The sequence below is a fragment of the Macrobrachium nipponense genome, chromosome 2 (genome assembly GCF_015104395.2).
Source record: "Macrobrachium nipponense isolate FS-2020 chromosome 2, ASM1510439v2, whole genome shotgun sequence".
Taxonomy (NCBI): domain Eukaryota; kingdom Metazoa; phylum Arthropoda; class Malacostraca; order Decapoda; family Palaemonidae; genus Macrobrachium; species Macrobrachium nipponense.
The window spans coordinates 114319281-114338396 of record NC_087201.1 but is presented as its reverse complement, the minus strand read 5'-3'; the positions used below and the strand labels follow the sequence as shown (position 1 = coordinate 114338396).

The window sequence follows — 19116 nt, the reverse complement described above, 5'->3', positions numbered from 1 at the left end:
ACAAAAAGTCTACGATACCTAAGCCTTAGATGACGAGTTCTTTTAAGATAGAATTGCAGGGCTCTGACAGGACAAAGCAAGAGCTTTTGCGGGTCATTGTCTACAAAGTCACTCAGTAAGGGAATGGAAAAAGAGGCAAATCTGTCATCGTGCATCGAGGGATTCTGGGTCTTAGCACGAATCAGGGACAAACTCGAAAGCCACTGACCCCCAACCCCTTTGTGTGCTTTATACCATAACTCAAGGCCATGGAGCTCCCCAACTCTTATTGAAGAAGCCAAGGCCAACAGAAAAACTGTCTTCAGCATCAGATCTCTGTCTGATGATAAATAAAAGGGCTCAAATGGAGCCGAGTGAGACTTTGCACGACAAGAGAAACATCCTACACGGGAGGCCTGAGTTCCCTCGGAGAACAGGTCTGTTCAAAACTCCTGAACAACGAGATCTCCCAGGATGAAGAGATGTCCATGCCTTTCAGATGTAACACTAACCCTAAGGCTGCTCTGTATCCCCTGATAGCAGAAACAGAAAGACCTTGCTCATCCCTGAGGAAGATCAGAAAATCTGCTATACGCTGAACAAAAGCTTTGAGTGGAGAGAAATCTTGTCGATGACACCAATCACAGTACTAGACTGCCCATTTCCCTTGGTAAACTGCTTAGGAGGACTTCCTGAGGTAATTGGACATACATCCCGCTGCCCCTTGAGAAAAGCCTCTCGCTCGGGGAAGATTCTTGATAGTTTCCAGCCGTGAAGAGACAGGGTTTCTACCAACTGGTGAAACCTTTCGACATCAGGCTAGCAAAGAAGTTGTCACTATGTGGGAATCTCTCTTGGAACCTCTGACAGAAGACACTGAAGGTCCAGGAACCACTCTGCTTGAGGCCACAGAGGCGCCACCAAAGTCATCCTGAGATTTCGAGAACTCATTACTCTGTTCAGAACTTGACGGATCAGGTAAAATGGAGGGAAGGCGTACATCTCGAGATTTTCCCAAGGGTGTTTTGTTTTGTTTGTATGGTGCTTTTACGTTGCATGGAACCAGTGGTTATTCAGCAATGGGACCAACGGCTTTATGTGACTTCTGAACCTCGTCGAGAGTGAACTTAATAATCGAACCTGCGACCACCGAGGTGGGATGCTAATACCATACCAACCATGACGCTGAGGCACTCCCCAAGGGTGTTGGAAGGCATCCTCTGCCAGACCAAGAGGATCTGTGACCACTGAACAGTAAACTTCCAGCTTCCTGTTGAAGTAAGTTGAGAAGAATAAGATGAATAAGCATGTCCGCCATGTCCTGATGCAGAGACCACTCCGTGCCCAGCATTTGGTTCCAATTACACAGCCTGTCAGCAACCACAGGGCCCCCCCCGCCTTGTTCACATGGATGACCACTGTGGTGTTATCGGACATCAGAACAACTGGATGACACTACCTTCTCCCGAAACTCTCTCAGACCTAGAAAAGCTGTTTTTAACTCCAAAACGCTGATGTGCAGCAGCTTCTCTTTCACAATCCAAATGCCTGAAGCAAGGAGACCTTCCAGATGAGCACACCAACTGGTGATAGAGGCACCCTAAAACAGGAGGAAGTCTGGAGGGGGAGAACACAGAGGGATTCCCACCGAGAGACTCTGGTCGTCCAACCACCAACAAAGGTCTGCCTCACCTACTAGGACAGAGGAACTCTGCGGAGAGGAATCTCCAGCCAGAGACCAGAAGTCTTTCAGTCTCCACTGTAGGGACTGAAGATGAAGGTGACCATGAAGGACCAGCTTCTCCAGAGAAGACAAAATCCCCAGAAGGACCTGCTACTGGTAAGCTGGCTGTTCAGACTGTGACAGGAACCGCATGCCATTAACCGAAACTTCTCTAACCTCTGGTTCAATATAAAAACCCTTGATGCTGCTGTATCTATAACCATACCTAGATAAAGAGCTCTCTGGCTGGGAAACAGATTAGACTTCTCTAGGTTCACCACTATGCCTAGCTCCCAACAAAACTGACAACGATCTCTGTCCTGAAGCAGTTTCTCCTTGGAGCTTGCCAAGTCGTCGAGATATCTTAACAGGCAAACCCCTCGAGCATGAGCCCATGTTGAGACGAGGGCAAAGACCCTCGTAAACACCTGAGGGGTTGTGGTCAACCCGAAGCACAGTACAGGCAGTCCCAAGTTAACGGCAGCATCAGTTAACCCTTTACTGCCGACTGGACGTATTTTACGTCGACATTTTTTGTCTCTCGTGTGCCCGAGACTGGACGTATTTTACGTCGACTTACAAAAGTTTTTTTTTAATTTGCAGAAAAATACTTATAGGCCTACCAGCCTAAAACTTTTGAATCACGCGCCTTGGGGGATGCTGGGAGTTCACGGATCGATTGTTACATAGGCGCGCAAGCGCGAATTTCTTTCTTGCCGCACTAAAAAGTATCTGTGACACATCTCGGAAATTATTTCGTCACTTTGACATAATTTTTGTACCATTGTAAATTAGCCGTTACATGAAGTATTATATATGAAAAATGTGCGCTTTTTATGTAGAATACAACAATAAAATACTCATGATTGTAGCTTTTATCAGTTTTGAGATATTTTCATATAAATAACGATAAGTGCCAAAATTTAAACCTTCGGTCAAATTTGACTCTACCGAAATGGTCGAAAAACGCAATTGTAAGCTAAAACTCTTATATTTTAGTAATATTCAATCATTTACCTTAATTTTGCAACTAATTGGAAGTCTCTGCACAATATTTTCGATTTATGGTGAATTTATGAAAAAACTTTTTCCTTACATCCACGCGGGTAACTCTTCCGAAAAAAATCATACATGCGATTGTGGTAACGTTTGCACCATTTTAAAATTAGCTGTTATATAAAGTTTTATATATGGAAATGCACAATACAACTAAAAACAACCCATGGTTGTAGCTTTTATCAGTTTTGAGATATTTTCATATAAATAACGATAATTGCCAAAATTTCAACCTTCGGTCAACTTGACTCTACCGAAATTGAAATGGTAAAAAAACGCAATTGTAAGCTAAAACGCTTATATTCTAGTAATATTCAAGCATTTACCTTCATTTTGCAACAAATTGGAAGTCTCTAGCACAATATTTCGATTTATGGTGAATTTATGAAAAAAATAACATTTTTCTTTACGTCCGCAGCGGTAACTCTCTCCGAAAAAAATCATACATGTGATTGTCGTAATGTTTGCACCATTTTAAATTAGCCGTTACATAAAGTTTTATATATGAAAATGTGCGCAATTTCATGTAGAATACAATTAAAAATAATTGAAGGTTGTAGCTTTTCTCATTTTTGAAATATTTGCATATAAATCAAACAATAAATGAAAAAAAACCACGTTGGTCAACTTGACTACCGAAATGGTAGATAAACGCAATTGTAAGCTAAAACTCTTACAGTCTAGTAATATTCAGTCATTTATCTTCATCTTGAAACAAATTCGAAGTCTCTAGCAAAAATATTTAGATTTATGGTGAATTTTTAAAAAATCTTTCCTTCCCTCCGCGCACGGATTCTCCGCCACAAATCTCCGAAATGTGTACGTCCCATTCTTGGAATATTTGCTCCGTTTCATATTAGGCATTTCATAGAGTTTTATATATGAAAATGTGCGCAATTTCATGTAGAATAAAAAAAAAAATATTTGAAGGTTGTAGCTTTTCTTATTTCCGACATAATTGCATATAAAAAATATATTAAAAAAATCGACATTCGGTCAATTTTAACTCATCAGATATGGTCGAAAACTGCATTTGCAAACTAATACTCTTACAGTATAGTAATATTCAATCATTTTGTCTTCATTTTGAAAGAAATTGGAAGTCTCTAGGACAATATCTAGATTTATGGTGAATTTTTGAAAAAAATATGTTTACGTTCGCACGCGTTACGAATTCATGCATTATTTTGTGATAATATTTTCTCTGTGTTACTTTATACGTTTTACAATACTGTTATATACCAATTTTGTGTACATTACAACGAAAAAAAAGTAACTTGTTACCTTTAACCGTTTTGCGCACAGCGCGATTTGATTACAATTATATATGAAATTTCGTTTTTGTGCTATCATATATCACATTATTTATATATGATAATGATAATTTTTTTCATTTCTGATGGTCGCATACTAAACTTCAGCCAATTGACAAAAAAGGAGCCAAAAATGAACTCTTAATCTTGAAAACTAAGCGCGCTGTGATTTTTTGAAAAAAATATTTTTTCCGCTTCCGCGCTTACTCTGAAACACCTCCGGCACATGGGAGACAATTTTTTTTTTTTTTACCGCTTTGGCGTTTAAGGGTTAATGGCTATCCGGTTTTACATGGCTTGTCTAGCGACGTTGACTGGATTTTCTGTACCGATATCCTGTTAGCAGCGCTGATCTCTAGTTAAAGCAGTGCCAATCTCTGGTTAACAGCGCCGTTAAGCAGGTTTTTAGTACTCTTATTGCCAATTTTCTGTTAGCGGCGATTTTTGGTTAGCAGCATCAGCCAGGAGCGGAACCCCGCCATTAACCCAGGGCTTTCTGTACCTTGAATTGGAAGATCTGCTCTCCAAGAGTGAAGCAAAGAAACTTCCTGAAAAAAGGGTGGATAGGAATCTGGAAGTAAGCATCCTTCAAGTCTATTGACAGCAAGAAGTAATTGTCCCTTATCGCTGCCAACACCATGCGGGGCGTCTCCATCCTGAACCTCCTCTTCTTGACAAAATGATCCAGAGTGGAAAGGTTGATTACCAGTCTCCAGTCACCCATCGCTTTCGGGACTAGGAATTTTCAACTGTAAAACCCCAGAGAAGGATGCTTTACTTCTTCTATTATACCCTTGTTGAGCATTTCCAACACTTCCTCTCAGAGGGCCAAGAACTTCAGGGAGCCGTAAGCATATGTCCGATCGAGAAAGGGTCTGTCCGAGAGAGAAGGAGAGAAGCTGAAGGGTAGGGATATCCCACCCCAAAGAACGTCTACTACCCATTTCTCCACTCCATACCATTGCCATTTGGCCCACTGGCCTGCCAGGCACCCCCCTACCTGTGGCAATGGTGGAGGGGGAGGCGCACACTATTGACGACCCCCCCTGCCCCTTCCTCTAAAGGCCCTCCCAGGCTTGTAGGGACGGGATTGTAAGGGACACTGCTGCTGCTTTGACTTGGGCTGTGAAGGAGATTAAGAGACCCTCACAGAAGCCAAATGCTGAGATGATTTGACAAGTGAAGGTCTTCTTACCTGTCTCTGAGGGGGAGGGGGGAGGAGGAGGAGGGTGTCGTGAAGGAGCCTCTCACTTAGATACTACCTGATGGACTAGCCTATCTTTAGTATCTGCCAGCCATCAGTCGATTGTATCTTCCAACTCAGTCCTAGGAAACAGAAACTGGGAATCAAGGAGGTCCCCATTCCTGAGAGCGGACAAGACTCAAAAGTCCACTGACCCCGCCACCTTTGACAGTGCTGCGTCTCTCATGGCCAGGAGCTGGTTGGCCCACAAGGTTGCACTAAGATGGACCAGGTAAGAAATAGCCTTTGCACCAGACAGCAATAGCCTAGTCAATGAGGAAGAACTGACTGTACCTCCCTCAGTCCTATCCGAAGCACTCCTGGCTATCGCAGTGTGAATCACAAGTCCAGCCAGGAGACAGTCTGGAAGATGGAAGCCGCAGCAGCCTCCATAGGTAAGTCCTCTTGTGACGAAAAGGATGGACCTTCCAACCTAACCTGCTCTAGGGTCAGACTAGGCTTAAGACTGATCACGTCAGGATTAAAGTGACGGCACATCAGTTAAACCACATTAGTGGAGTAGTACTTCCTATGCCGCAGGAGAGGAGGAAGAAACTTGGAGGATCTATTGGACCGCAGAGAGCCATCAAGGTCAGAAAACAAGGCGGTCACACATTGCAAGATGGAATGAGCATGACTCGACAAAAAGCTCAAATGAGGTCCTAGAATCCTGTCTGGCACCCAGCAAAGCCTCTATACCCGAATGAGATCAACAACCTCTGCTCAGGCAAAGGGGAACGACGGCGGAAAGAAGGTTTGGCAGTATCCTCATCCTTTGGGGAAGCTTCCCTGGTCCTCTTTGGCTGGAGTGTAGGCTCTAAACCCTAAAGATCCTGAAACTGAGGGTTCCGGAACACCACCACGCAATGACACTTGAACAAGGTCCCGACTTGAACTGCCTTCATGTTTGTGTGACGAGCCACATACATATCAGCGGGAAGAATCACATACACATCCGCCAGGCAAACCATCCATGCGTTCGCAGGATGAATCACATACGTGGGCGTATGACAATTCGAGTACATGTCCATGAGTCACCAACCAAGCACGGTCCCGAGAAAAGGAACGACTACAAAGAAAGCTACCTGAAGGAGAAAGACTCCTAAGATTACAGTATCTACCAGGAGAACGAGAAACACATCCGCAGACCATGGAAGCCTCACGTTCCTGACCATCAACCGCACTCTTCTGAGCAAAATATCCTAATAAGTAACTTGAGACGCCTTCTTATCTGCAACCTTCGACCTTTTAATTGGTAACTTATCATTCTTATGTCGACGAACTGGCACAGTAACAGAGGAAGAGGGGGTAGTACCTCTGATATCATCAGCACGTACATGCAAGGAGGATTTACATCTGCGTATGGAAGACGGAGAAGCACTTTTATCCTTTTCAACACTCCCACTGTCATGAACACGTGTGAGAGGGAGAGGCACGGCCGTGAAGGGAAGTCAACGATGCATTACCAGCACGTACGGGAGATACATGGCCCTGTATTGAAGATAAGAATGCATTCCTTCAACAAGGCCAACTGCCAACCTCACAACCATGAATGTGCAAGGGAGAGACACAGCCGTGTGGGGCAGATGGCGATGCACTCCTCTTGCTCGCACGAACTCGAACATGCATGGGAGAGACACAATCGTGTCGGGCAGATGGTGATGCACTCCTTTTGCTTGCAGAAGACAAAACCACAAAGTCCATAATCCTCCAATGTCTGACATGAGGGCGAGGCAGTGATGGGGAAGAAGCAGGAGGAGTGAAACTCCCCCTCTATGAGGTTTCTTACTTGCAGGCAGAAGGGAAGAAACACTGTTTACAACTCATCTTGTAGGCAGCCTGAATCAATGCCTCCCATGGCTCGGCGAGAGATGATGACCTCACACTGGGAAGGGATGATGTCATAATGACAGACGATGAGTGGCCACCGCATCCGACGTCATAAGCTGAGAGGACGCTGGGAGTGACGTCATGACATCTCTAAGGCCAGTGCTGGTCAATGGCCTCACTGGTGGAGCGATAAGAGATGACCCAGAGAATGCTGACATTGACAACGGCGCCTTGCAAGGTAGCAGAACTCGTGAGCCAACATAGAGGAGTCCTGGGGGAGGTAGGCTGCTATAGGGGCCTGGGGGGGATATGCGCCTCCAAGAAATGCAACAAGCAGCCATCCAAGGAGGGTGAACCCCATAGACCAAGCGACACCCAAACAGGCACCATCTTGGTTAACTCAGAATCTGAAACTAAAGAATTAGATGGCGTAGCCTCCTCCTTCTCGGGAAGAGTATTAGAACCCGAGGGAGAGGGGGCTACATTACACATAACATTATCCTGAGGGACTCCCGAAACTTCCAACGACGAATCAATGGAAGAAATGGAAGGTGACGGGTACAAACGAATTTGCAACAGGGAGAGTGCTCGCGGAAGAATGAGAAGCCGAATCGTCCAAACAGGAAGAAAAATCCTCCCAAGAAGGACAAGTAGACACTCTGCGATGTTCCCTCTTCTTGTAAAACACCCTCCACTGCAACTTAGGCCAGGAACGACATTTCGGGCAGGGATTGGTAGTAGTACAATTAGCTCAGCACCTACTGCATGTTGTATGAGGATCAGTGTTTGTATACGCTAAAAACCTGGAGCACAGGAATCCCTGAATACCCGGCATATGCGTTGGTTAAGCAGTGAAGACTCAGAGAAATCCATTATGAAATAGAAACACTCACACAACAAACACACTGAAAAAGAAAGGAAACATGGGTACAAATCAAACGGCTTGGAAGGAAAGTGTAAGCATCTACTCTCCTAGGCGGTTAAGAAAAGACTAAATGCTTCACAGTGCTGTGCACGGTCTTTGACTAGCTATCACCTTGTACATGCAGGAGTTGCCAGATCTCACAGATTCCTTGCTGTACAATTTTTTATTGTTTTAAATTAGTTTTCCAGCTGGCACTGAGATTTATCCTGTTGTTAAGACCGAAGGTTTATTCCGCATATAAACAAAATAATACTAAAATAATAATAATAATAATAATACAGTAGTACCTCGAGATATGAAAGGCTCAACTTACGAAAAATCCAAGTTACGAAAGCCAATACGAAAAATTTTACTGCTCTAAATACGAAAAGTTTTCAAGATATGAAAGGTTGTTGCTATAAAGTCCCGAGATTCGCCCGGACCACCGAGAACAATTTTAAAACTCCCGCGCTGCCAACTGAGTAAACTCACCACTATCCTCCCGCTCTCCCATTGGTTCCTGATGCTAGTCACCCCATAAGGTCCTGCTCTCCTATTGGTCAGCATCTACCCCTTGTGCTTTAAGTATTCTATTGGTAAAAGGTTGCTGTAAATTGAAAAACTTAGTATTCATGCAATACATTTAATAAAAAAAAAAAAAAAACATTAGGTAAATATAGAATAAAGAATAGAAATGAATGGTTATTATACTGTTTGGTAGTTTCAGTGGTTGAAGAGAGATAATGAAAATTTATGGCTTACTGTGTAAAAGTGATTGCTTGGCGATCGTTCGATACTCGTAAGTGCTGGATGTAAACAGACGTTTGGAAGCTTTTTTTGTTTTTGTTTATTATAGTTAATGGTTACTTAATAATTATTTGAAATGAGTACATGCAATACATTTAATAAAAAATTGTGAATTAGATATCATAAAATATAAAATAAATCAGACTGCCAACAAATACGCATTTTTTAGAATTCTTCTTCTGCTTTATTATTACGTTACGTATATGTATGTTTCATTATAGTGTCAGTAACTCGGTATCTTCATTAGGTAAAGATAGAATAAAGAATAGAAATGAATGGTTATTATACTGTTTGGTGGTTTTCATTAGTTGAAGATAGATACTAATGACAATTTATGGCTACTGTGTGCTAGGAAAAATGATTGCTCGTTCCATACTCGTAAGACGGGTAAGAGCTGAATGTAAACAATCGATTAAGGAAGGTTTGTTTTTTGTTTGTTGGTGTATTATAGTTAATGATTAATTAATAATTATTTGAAATGAGTACATACTGATTATTTATACATTTTATAGGCATATTCTAAGCTTTTAGCTCATAGGTTTAGATGTCAGAATCATAGACTAGGCTACAGTAGCAAACCGCTACATAGGCTAGGCTTATTGCTAAGGGACATATGCTAAAGTCCTAATATATGCAGTAAAAATGGGGTTGAACATTATATGCAGTTGAATATTACTCAAGTATGTACAGTATTTTGCCTTTTTGGAGTCATATTTCTTCCGTCATAACCCTAGAACATGTGTTTTAGGCCTGGAAATATAATTTACTGGGGTGTTTTTGGAGGGCTTGGAACGGATTAGCCATTTTACATGTAAAATGTGTTCCAAGATACGAAAAACTCTTGATACGAAGGCCGTCTCAGAACGGATTAATTTTGTATCTCGAGGTACCACTGTAATAATAAAATAATAATAATAATAATGGAAAAGTAAATCCACAATAATATGTCTGTTTGATCTTGTTATTTAAAATAAAAAGCAGAAAGCTTTCGATGACCTGCATGGTCCTCCTTGACAAGGACCGTGCAGGTCCTTGAAAGCTTTCTGCTTTGTATTTTAAATAACAAGATCAAAAAGGCATATTATTGTGGATTTACTTTTCCATTTTATTTTATTAACTCAAGTGATTATGAGTTTTCTTTGAATAATAATAATAGTATTAGAAGAATAAGTATCCAAAGTTGACAATATTTCTTTAGTAATCCAAATAACACGCAAGTGACCACTATAAATACCTCAAGTATAGCATTGATCCTGGGTGCCAAGGAAGCCAGTTTCCGGTCATGTTCATTAATTGTCTCTCCAACAGCCTCTTTCTCTTGTGTCAGTTTGTCAAACAACTGTGTTTGATCACGGCGCTGCTCAAGTTCCCACTGAAGCCGAGCCAAACGCTGTTTGTGGGGATCTTCCAAGGTTTCTGTCTGTTGGAAAGTGTTAAAATATATCATTACTGAGCTTTCTTTTGCAAATTCATAAATTAAAAATATCAATCTCTTACATTCATAAATTAAAACATCAATCTCTTACAGAACAGGAAAATGTTGCTAAAAAAAACTGAATCCCATTTCCAATTTCTTTCTACAATTCTAAATTGCTTTCATCAACCTCATCTGAATATGCACACACTAAATAGAAAAATGATATTGTTATGATACAATAAAGTTTTTATGCATACTTACCTGGCAGGTATATATATAGCTGTATTTTCTGAAGTCCGACAGAATTTAAAAAACTTCCGACACGACGCAGTGGTCGGTCAGGTGTGTTAGTACCCATTCCCGCCGCTGGGAGGCGGATATCAGGAACCATTCCCATTTTCTATTCATAATTTTTATTTCCACTGTCCCCTGAGGGGAGGTGGGTGGGTACTTGAATATATATATATCTGCCAGTTAAATATGAACAAACTTTATTGTATCATAACAATATCATTTTGCTCATGAACTTACCTGTCAGATATATAATATAGTTGAACCCCACCGTTGGAGGTGGGAAGGGGACAGAATAGAAGGATTTTGGGACACAAATGCATGCAGATGATTTACATCTTGGTTCCACCTGTTAGCATAGCCGACTTCGTGATTACTGTCACCCAAGTCTGCTTCTGCTTTACTAGAGTTGCCAGCGAGGTAGAGACCTATAAAGCTGGTGCACTCCAGATGATCTGTCAACGGGGGCGTGACCACAATGTGACTAGACGATATTGACCATACCATGAGGGCTAAGAAGTAAAATAAATATATATATATAATTATATATATCACCACCTGACCAACCTAGCCAAAGTTAATGTGTGTTAACTAAGGCTTCAGAGTTAAGAAGTCGCCGTTGTCAGCGACTCCCCAACTAAATTAAGAGCTCTTCCTAACCATTTTCTACAGGATAGGATGAGTAGTACTTCTTGCCCCCAAGATTTTGTCTGCAGACACGTATGGCCCTAGCGAGCAGCAGAATCTCATATGCCACTTTCACATCTCGCAGGGAGTGTGAAGTGAACCCAGAGTTGCTTCGCTAAAACATGGTACCAGGATGTTGCTGAGTGCCATGCTCTGTTGAAATGCTTCCGAGGCCGCGCCCTCACCTCGTGAGCATTCAAGTGATACAAGCTTTACAATCTTTGTGCAAAAACACAATGAAGGAGCATTTTGAAAGAACTCCTTAACCCTAAAACCAGGGTGTACTTCGATATGGGCAAGTCTGGTCTTTTTCGGAACACTGCCGATTGACCGACTGACTTCGACTTTCTTGATTTTAAGTAGATAAAACTTGAGAGACCTGACAGGGCACAGGACTCTCTCTGGCTCCTGCCCACTAACTTGTGCCATCCTTGCTTCCAAGATCCTGGCCCAAGGACAAAAAGGGTTTCCATTCTTAGGCCATAACGAAAGGCTTAGAGAACACACCTCCTTGTGTTCTCTAAAGCCAAAACTTGTGACGATGGCTTAAAATCTTACTAACCCTCTTTGTCGTATCTAGGGTGGTTAGAAGAAGGCCTTCCTGATCACATACAAGAAGTAAACAGGCAGGAGAGGTTCGAATGCTTTGACATCAAGAACTTCAGACTACGTCTAAGTTCCATATTGAAAGCTTCGATCCGGAAATGCACAGTCTGTACTAAAGTCAGGTGAACGACCAGTTGACCAGTCAGACGAATCAAGGACAGCAAGGCTGTACCCTGAAGACCAAAAGGCACTATTCTTAGCTGACGGATGAGTGTCTGGACTGCCTGGGCGATTCAAACTAAGCAAACCTTGGGGGGTGTATCAACGCAACCCAACGTCGTCCGCAATCGACTTCGTCAATAAGAAACTCAGGGCTACTATATGTCGCCTGATCTCGCACGAGTGTCTGACTCCGAGAAAACAGGCGAGGCAAAAAGTAGATGGTGAGCTAGAATCGAGATTCCACAGACCTCAATGATCGTGAAGGTCTTTGTTGTTTGACAGATGCAAATCTGTCAAACAACATTCTCTGTTGTCTGTTCGCACTGGCAGAATTTTCAAAACTCTCGGCAACCGCTAGCCCACTGGTAGTTCAGGTGATCTCCCCCACGTTCCCGTGGCGGTGGTACTTGGAACTATTCCCGTTTTCCTCAGATTTTCTCTGAACCCTGTCTCCTGAGGGGAGGAGTGGGAATTTAATTATATATACCTGCCAGGTAAGTATGCATAAAACTTATTGTATCATAACAATATCATTTTTATGCATGACACTTACCTGGCAGGTATATATATAGCTGATTGACACATTTGGAGGTGGGTCACAGACAGCAACATCGTCATAATTCAAAAATTAACTAATTTTTAAAATTATTTATTAAGTTCCTTACCTGCTAAGGTAGCTGACTTCGTAGGTCCTGCCTCTTAGCCTGCTAAACCTTAGTAGCTCTCAACTAGGACGTGACCTGTTTGTTGAGAAAGCTAATAACAAGGGTCTGACAAACTGGACGGGACCAATTGTTGACAGGAAACCCTAGCCCTCTCTTACCAGGGCATTCATGCTAGGATAAGTTAGACCACCTGAACCACACACAAAGCTAACGTAACACAATACACTTCACATACTGAAGAGGAAATAACCCTCTCAGACAACCATAAAAAGAACACCACTTAATTAAAATACCTAGCATGTTAGTAATCTATCGTTGCTGCCGTCGATCGAGACGATTCGTACGGACTTTTGCAATCCTGTAACGAACCTCTAGATGATCGTTACATTCTACGCCTGTTGTTATAACAGGCTCTTTCTCGTAAACTCGAGCAGGGACCGAGAGAAGATACTTCTTAAGATATGAGAGCGCTGTGGAATATCAGAGTTGATGTGGACCACTGGTTCCAAAAACTCGTTTCGAGGACTGGAGGGACGACCGAATTGCATTAGTTCTTTTAGATTAAGATCCAGGACATCTGAGACACTATCCAGATGTCCGGCACCTTCTTTCTATCATGACGCACTGAGAGATGTTCAGAATAATTCCTAGATCTTGAATAATATTTCAGTTTCCCGGTAGGAAAAAACTGTGGTCTGAATTGCAGTCTATTGCGCGGGGAAAACAGAAAACTTCTTCAGGAAGGTAAATGGTCCCCAGCAAGCTCATCCATTCCCTCACCGAGTATGCTTAGTTCCCTATAAGGCTGCGCTTTGCCTAAGCAGGAAAGCATATAAAAGTGCCATGTTGCGGTAGACTCGTAGTTCTATACCGTGCGGTAACGAGCACCGAAAGGATTAAGAGATAACTCTGTTGAACATAGTAAGGCAAAACTAATGCAAAACGTTTATTCATTCACGTCAAGAAATCCCCTCAATCTTAGGCTAAAGTCCGTGATTGTAGGACAGAGATACAGTTAGTCAGTCAATCCCGCAGGAGAGACGTAACCGCCAGCATAGAGATACGGTTAGTCAGTGAATCCCGCAGGAGAGAGAGACGTAACCTACAGCGCATGACAGCGCACGATCTGTTACTGGCTCGGTTGGAACTTGGACAGTCAGACACAGCAGCAGCCAGCAGCTTACGAACGTCATCTCTTAACTTTATGTCTGGGTTGCCAGCTACCCTATTCTACGAAGAAATAGGTCCGTTATTTTTTGAACAAAAAGAGACTCTCAAGCTGGTATATTTAAGCGAACCAGAAAACGCTAAATATATAGATGCGTTTGTGTCGTCAGAACACTACCATACAACGTTAAAAGATAAATCGGAAACTCCTGGAAGGCTGCCGGGAGTGACGATTAAATGTCATTAAAATAGTAGACAATAGACCTCTCGGTTGCCATCCGAAGAGGTAACTACAGCAAGCGTGTATGACTTGAACCAACCAGTAGTAAAATAACGCAAGGCAAAAAATTTTATTATATCACAATAAAGTTTGTTCATACTTACCTGGCAGACATATATATAGCTGAATTCGGAAATACAGCTACATACATATCTGACAGGCAAGTTTCATGAACAAAACTTAGAGAATCGAAGCAGACATCTCAAGCTTCTAAGATACTGGACATAAGCGTTCATTGACGTAGTCTACAAGTCTATTTCTTGTACGAGTCTGCGAATGAGGAAGGAGAGCTCTTCCGAACCTTTCCTTATTCGCTTACGCAATATCAAGTTAATGAGATGTTTGTCAATGAGAACTAACCCATTAACGGTACAGAGAGATATTTTGTCAATGAGGGGAGACCCACTTACTTGACAAAACGATAGTATATTGTCAATGGGGGAAAGTCACTGAATTGACAAAACGTAATCAAGGAAGTCGAGCCTTTTATTTTTCGATTCCCGTCTCAAACAAGGAAGGGACAAGAATCCTGTTAAGAGACTGGGCTTACGGTAGGTAGAACGACGATGCTCAATCGGCATGGAAGTCTCGACTAGAAACTAACAAAATCTATCATCTGAAAAAAACCCTTCCCTTTTCAGATGGTCTAAAAAAGCTTTAAATTTATTGGCAGTATGGCAAAGGAAGTCCTGTCTTGCGCTTTCCTGAAGAGCGTCCTTTTGATGAGTGCCTTTGCAAGAATCCTATTGAACGTTGCCGAAAATCCTGACGTTCAGGACGTCGAGCCTTTACATAACCCGTAACTGTCTTATCTCAAAGTCTTGACTGAGGTAGAGAAAACGAGATCTTCCCTTGAGCTTTCCTTAACTCCATCCACCTTTGCGAAAAGCAATATAATATTGACAGAGACCTCTTGAATTCACGAAACCCGAGGTCTTGCTGGGTTTCTAAGACGAAGTTCTGTTCACTTTCTTGAGGCTCAAATCTTAAACAAGAGCTTGAAGAGTTGAACAGAAACGTTCTGGTGCGTGCTCTGCGTCCACTGGCGAGGACGCTCGGCGTCCTGGTGCGCGCTCGGCGTCCACTGGCGAGGACGCTCGGCGTCCACTGGCGAGGACGCTCGGCGTCCTGGTGCGCGCTCGGCGTCCATGAGTGCGTCCATCCGAGCGTCCTGTTCAAGCCGATCGTCCCAATAAGCGTGCAGAAAAGCGTCACGCTCCTGACAGGCGTCAAAACAAGCGAGAGAAACTGCCTTCTTTTTCATATTTCTTGGTGGAAAGAAGTACACGTGATCAGGCAACTTTCGCCTTCTTACTTCTCACTGAAACACATAACGAGGGAGAGGGGACGTGAAGCGTCCTCTTCTATAAAGCTTCTTAGAGGGCGCGAGTCCTTCCGAGAGCTCCAACCCTTGTGCGGGGAGGACGCCTCGGAGGACGAGAAGCAATCCTTCAGGATTCGTGCATGTGCACGCACTTTGGCAGTCTGGGGATTTTCATCAGAAACTGCCGAAGGCACGCCAGATCGGTGGGGTTCCCTGTAACCCTCCTTCGGCTTTCGACATGCCCTCTCCCTTGGTTCTGGGAGTTCGACAGAGGTCTAGACCTAGAGGCGTTACAGGGCCGATCTGACGCACCCTCCACTACACAAGGGGCACTGCAAACTGCACTTAGCCACTTCACTATTGCTCTCTAAAGCACACACTTTCGATTCTAAGTTACGAATCGAAATAGTATAAGAGAAAGGGCAATAACCTCTACAGACACTGTTTTCGGGCCCGAAGGCAACATTACAGGGTTAGGCGTAACAATAACAGAAGTAGAACTCTTCACAATGAAGGAGAGCGATCACCTCTCGCAGACATAGTCATAACCCGTAGGCCATACTACGAGGTTAGGCAAAATAAAGTCTACCGGAAGGTTAGCAGTATCACTACCCTGACTTTCGTAATTGATTAATTGCGTACATACTAAACAAACTTTTTCCTTACGGAATTAGACACGTTTACTGATTAATTGCGTACATACGAATCATACTTTTTCCTTACGGAAAAAGACATGATTACTGATTAATTGCGCCCCCCAAGTGCGGAACTACCGAAGCTTTCGGTAGCCACACCCTATCTTTGCAGACAAAACACCGTCTGAAACTAGCCTAACTAGATTCAGATATCTTATGCAAAAATGAATCAAATTCAAATCAATTTAAGATAGCGTATGCCTAGCCACAAATCCAAGTAAATAAACTAAAAGACAATTAGGATACTTAGCGGCAAATGAAGTTTCCAAAAATCCTAAGCCGGAGGTACTGAAAACAGGTGTTTTCAGTACCGGCGACAGAAAATTTATGAATAGAAAATGGGAATGGTTCCTGATATCCGCCTCCCAGCGGCGGGAATGGGTACTAACCACCTGACCGACCACTGCGTGTCGGAAGTTTTTTAAATTCTGTCGGACTTCAGAAAATACCAAGCTATATATTATTAAAAAAAAAAAAAAACCTGCCAGGTAAGTGTCATGCATAAAAACAATAACTTCCAGTTATCTAATTTTCAAAAATCTGTTCTAAACAACTTAAGACTCTACATACATAAGGTTAGGTTCCTGAACCTTTAACAAGTTGAAAATATAAGCAAAGTTCAAAATTCATGAAAAAAAGAAAAAAGAAAATAAAATCTTCAGAACCCCTTGAAAACACTAAACCACACTACAGATGAAATATAATCACAGATGCTGTGTTATCTTTTCACAGTGATTTATAGATGCACTGTATTTTGTTCTGGATGGTAAGTAATAGGTAATAATTAACTTAAATCTATCTAAAAACTGTATCAACCGAGCTTACCTCAAGAAAATCCATTCTTTGCTGTATCTCCTAATACTTTCGTAACAATATTATTACCACTATGGTTAATGCATATTTTTGGTCAATTGGTACTGAAGCACACAAATGCATATTAAAAAATTTATCAGGAATGAATATTTATTATGGCAGCAACTATAGCGTGAGACAAAGTTGTTTGGAGCCTTCATAAGCCTGTTCTTTTTTTTTTTTAACCCGTATCCTGTCACCTACCACTTTTTTTAATACAAAATCACAAAGCTAATACACTAACGATCAAATGCAGAAACAACTGCAATGGTAAAAAAAAATGCTTACAAAGTAGTACAATGCTACAGTTAAATAAAATATGAAAAAATTTTGAAAGTTACCTACATATTTCTGTACTAGTAAATGTACCACACTCGCAAGCAACATATCCCAATAGTTCAAATTTTTTCAACTCAATGCAGTTTATGTAACATTCTTATTATGTATATTTGTCAAAAACATAACATACTCAAAGACATCAAATTAAACACTTAATGAATATTGATCATCAATACACAAATCAGGTACTGTATTCATCAATCATACTAGTAAATATAACCTTAGAAGCACAGATGAACAGATCTAGCCAGAGGTCAAGACAAGAAACGGTTTGGAGGGACACCATTGCAATGGTTTTCAACGCAGCACTCTGCTGTAGCGAATGAACACCTTCCTAACATACTCCCTCCAACAAGAGGACATTAGTAAGCCCACAGACTGGCATATCCAGTGCCAAGAGAGTCTGGATAAAAAAACATGAAGCATGCAAGAAAAAGACAAAATCAACCAGGGAATTGCAGCACGTCTATTCTCTATTACAGCAGAAAGAAAAGTGAGTGCGAGATACCTTCCCTATCTCCAACAGTAACTTCCATATTACCAAGTTTTCAATGATTCATTCCAGCTTGCACTGAGATACTTCTGTATGAGGCAATGGTTTGTATGTACTAGTACTTGGAAACATATAAGCATGCTGATTGCTATTTAGCAAAGATAACCTTCCTCTAGGGTTAGGTTGGGCCAATAAAAACATAAACTTGGACCACTAAGACACATGCATTTCAGACTTATCTTAAAAAAAAAAAAATTAAAGGACACTAAATATGGTATAAAAACCAGCTACAAATTTATTCTCAAAGCGACTGGGCTATACTTTCTTAAAATGTGTAAGCAGGTATTTTTCAATCCTAAGATCTGGGTACACATACTACAGAACAGGAAATCACTGTTAGTCAAACGTTCATGGAGCATATCGACCCCCAATTTCAAGGAATTATTGAATTTCAGTTATTAACAGTTTTCACCTGTTTTATGTCTAAATAAACATATCCTGAAGCCATAACGCAGATAATTTTTTCTAGATTGGTTAAATTGGTTCATTGACAAATTTGATCATCACTTGTATGACACTGAACCAAAAATTGCGAAAGACTTGCAAAAAAGTTTGTTTAAATAATTCAGGATAAGATCATGCAAGTTATTCACTGTCTTATGCAAAAATAAACATATATCCTGAAGGGTTTTTGATGTAGGAGAGGCTAATTGGAGAGGGTCCCGTGGTAGTGGTTTTCACTCGCCCCAGGAACCATACCAACACCTTTTAATAAAGGTGAGCGAGCCAGAATATTCTGGCATGTCCAATTTAGCAGTTCTCTGGTATTATAACAATATTTTACCTTAGAAATAGTGCTAAAGGAACCTATTTCACGGAGCGACACGGCCGAGCCCAGAAATGAATGTTTAGATTGGTTCATGGACAATTTTGGTCACCACTTGTAAACGAAACTCAAAAATGTAAGCTTCTATGAATGATCTTAAATTGAATCAAATGTGAAATTTTTTTTTATTCAAAAATAACTGTTCAGTATTCACTCTGATGAGTTTCCTGAGTCTGAAGCCTGTCAGCGCAAGAGTGGACAACCTTTGGTGGTAAGTCTTGAAGTGAGGTTGTTTGAGTAGCCACTGTCTTTGGAGATGCAGCCTAGGAAGTGTATCAAAGATGTAGAAGGTGGAAGGCATACAGATCCAGGTCTGACCAGTCTTGGTTGAGTCGAGTTGAATATAGAATTTAAGTCAAAGCCCAAGCACTGGGACCTATGAGGTCATTCAGTACCG

General features: G+C 41.7%; 1 protein-coding gene across 1 annotated transcript in view; it reads right to left on the bottom strand.

Moving 5' to 3' along the window:
* Positions 1 to 19116, bottom strand: part of LOC135220919 (THO complex subunit 5 homolog B-like) — a 255615-nt gene that overhangs the window by 170207 nt on the left and 66292 nt on the right. The window contains exon 5 of the mRNA XM_064258553.1: positions 10090 to 10275. Coding sequence (XP_064114623.1) covers positions 10090 to 10275 — 186 coding nt within the window. The remainder of the gene's footprint in view (positions 1 to 10089; positions 10276 to 19116) is intronic.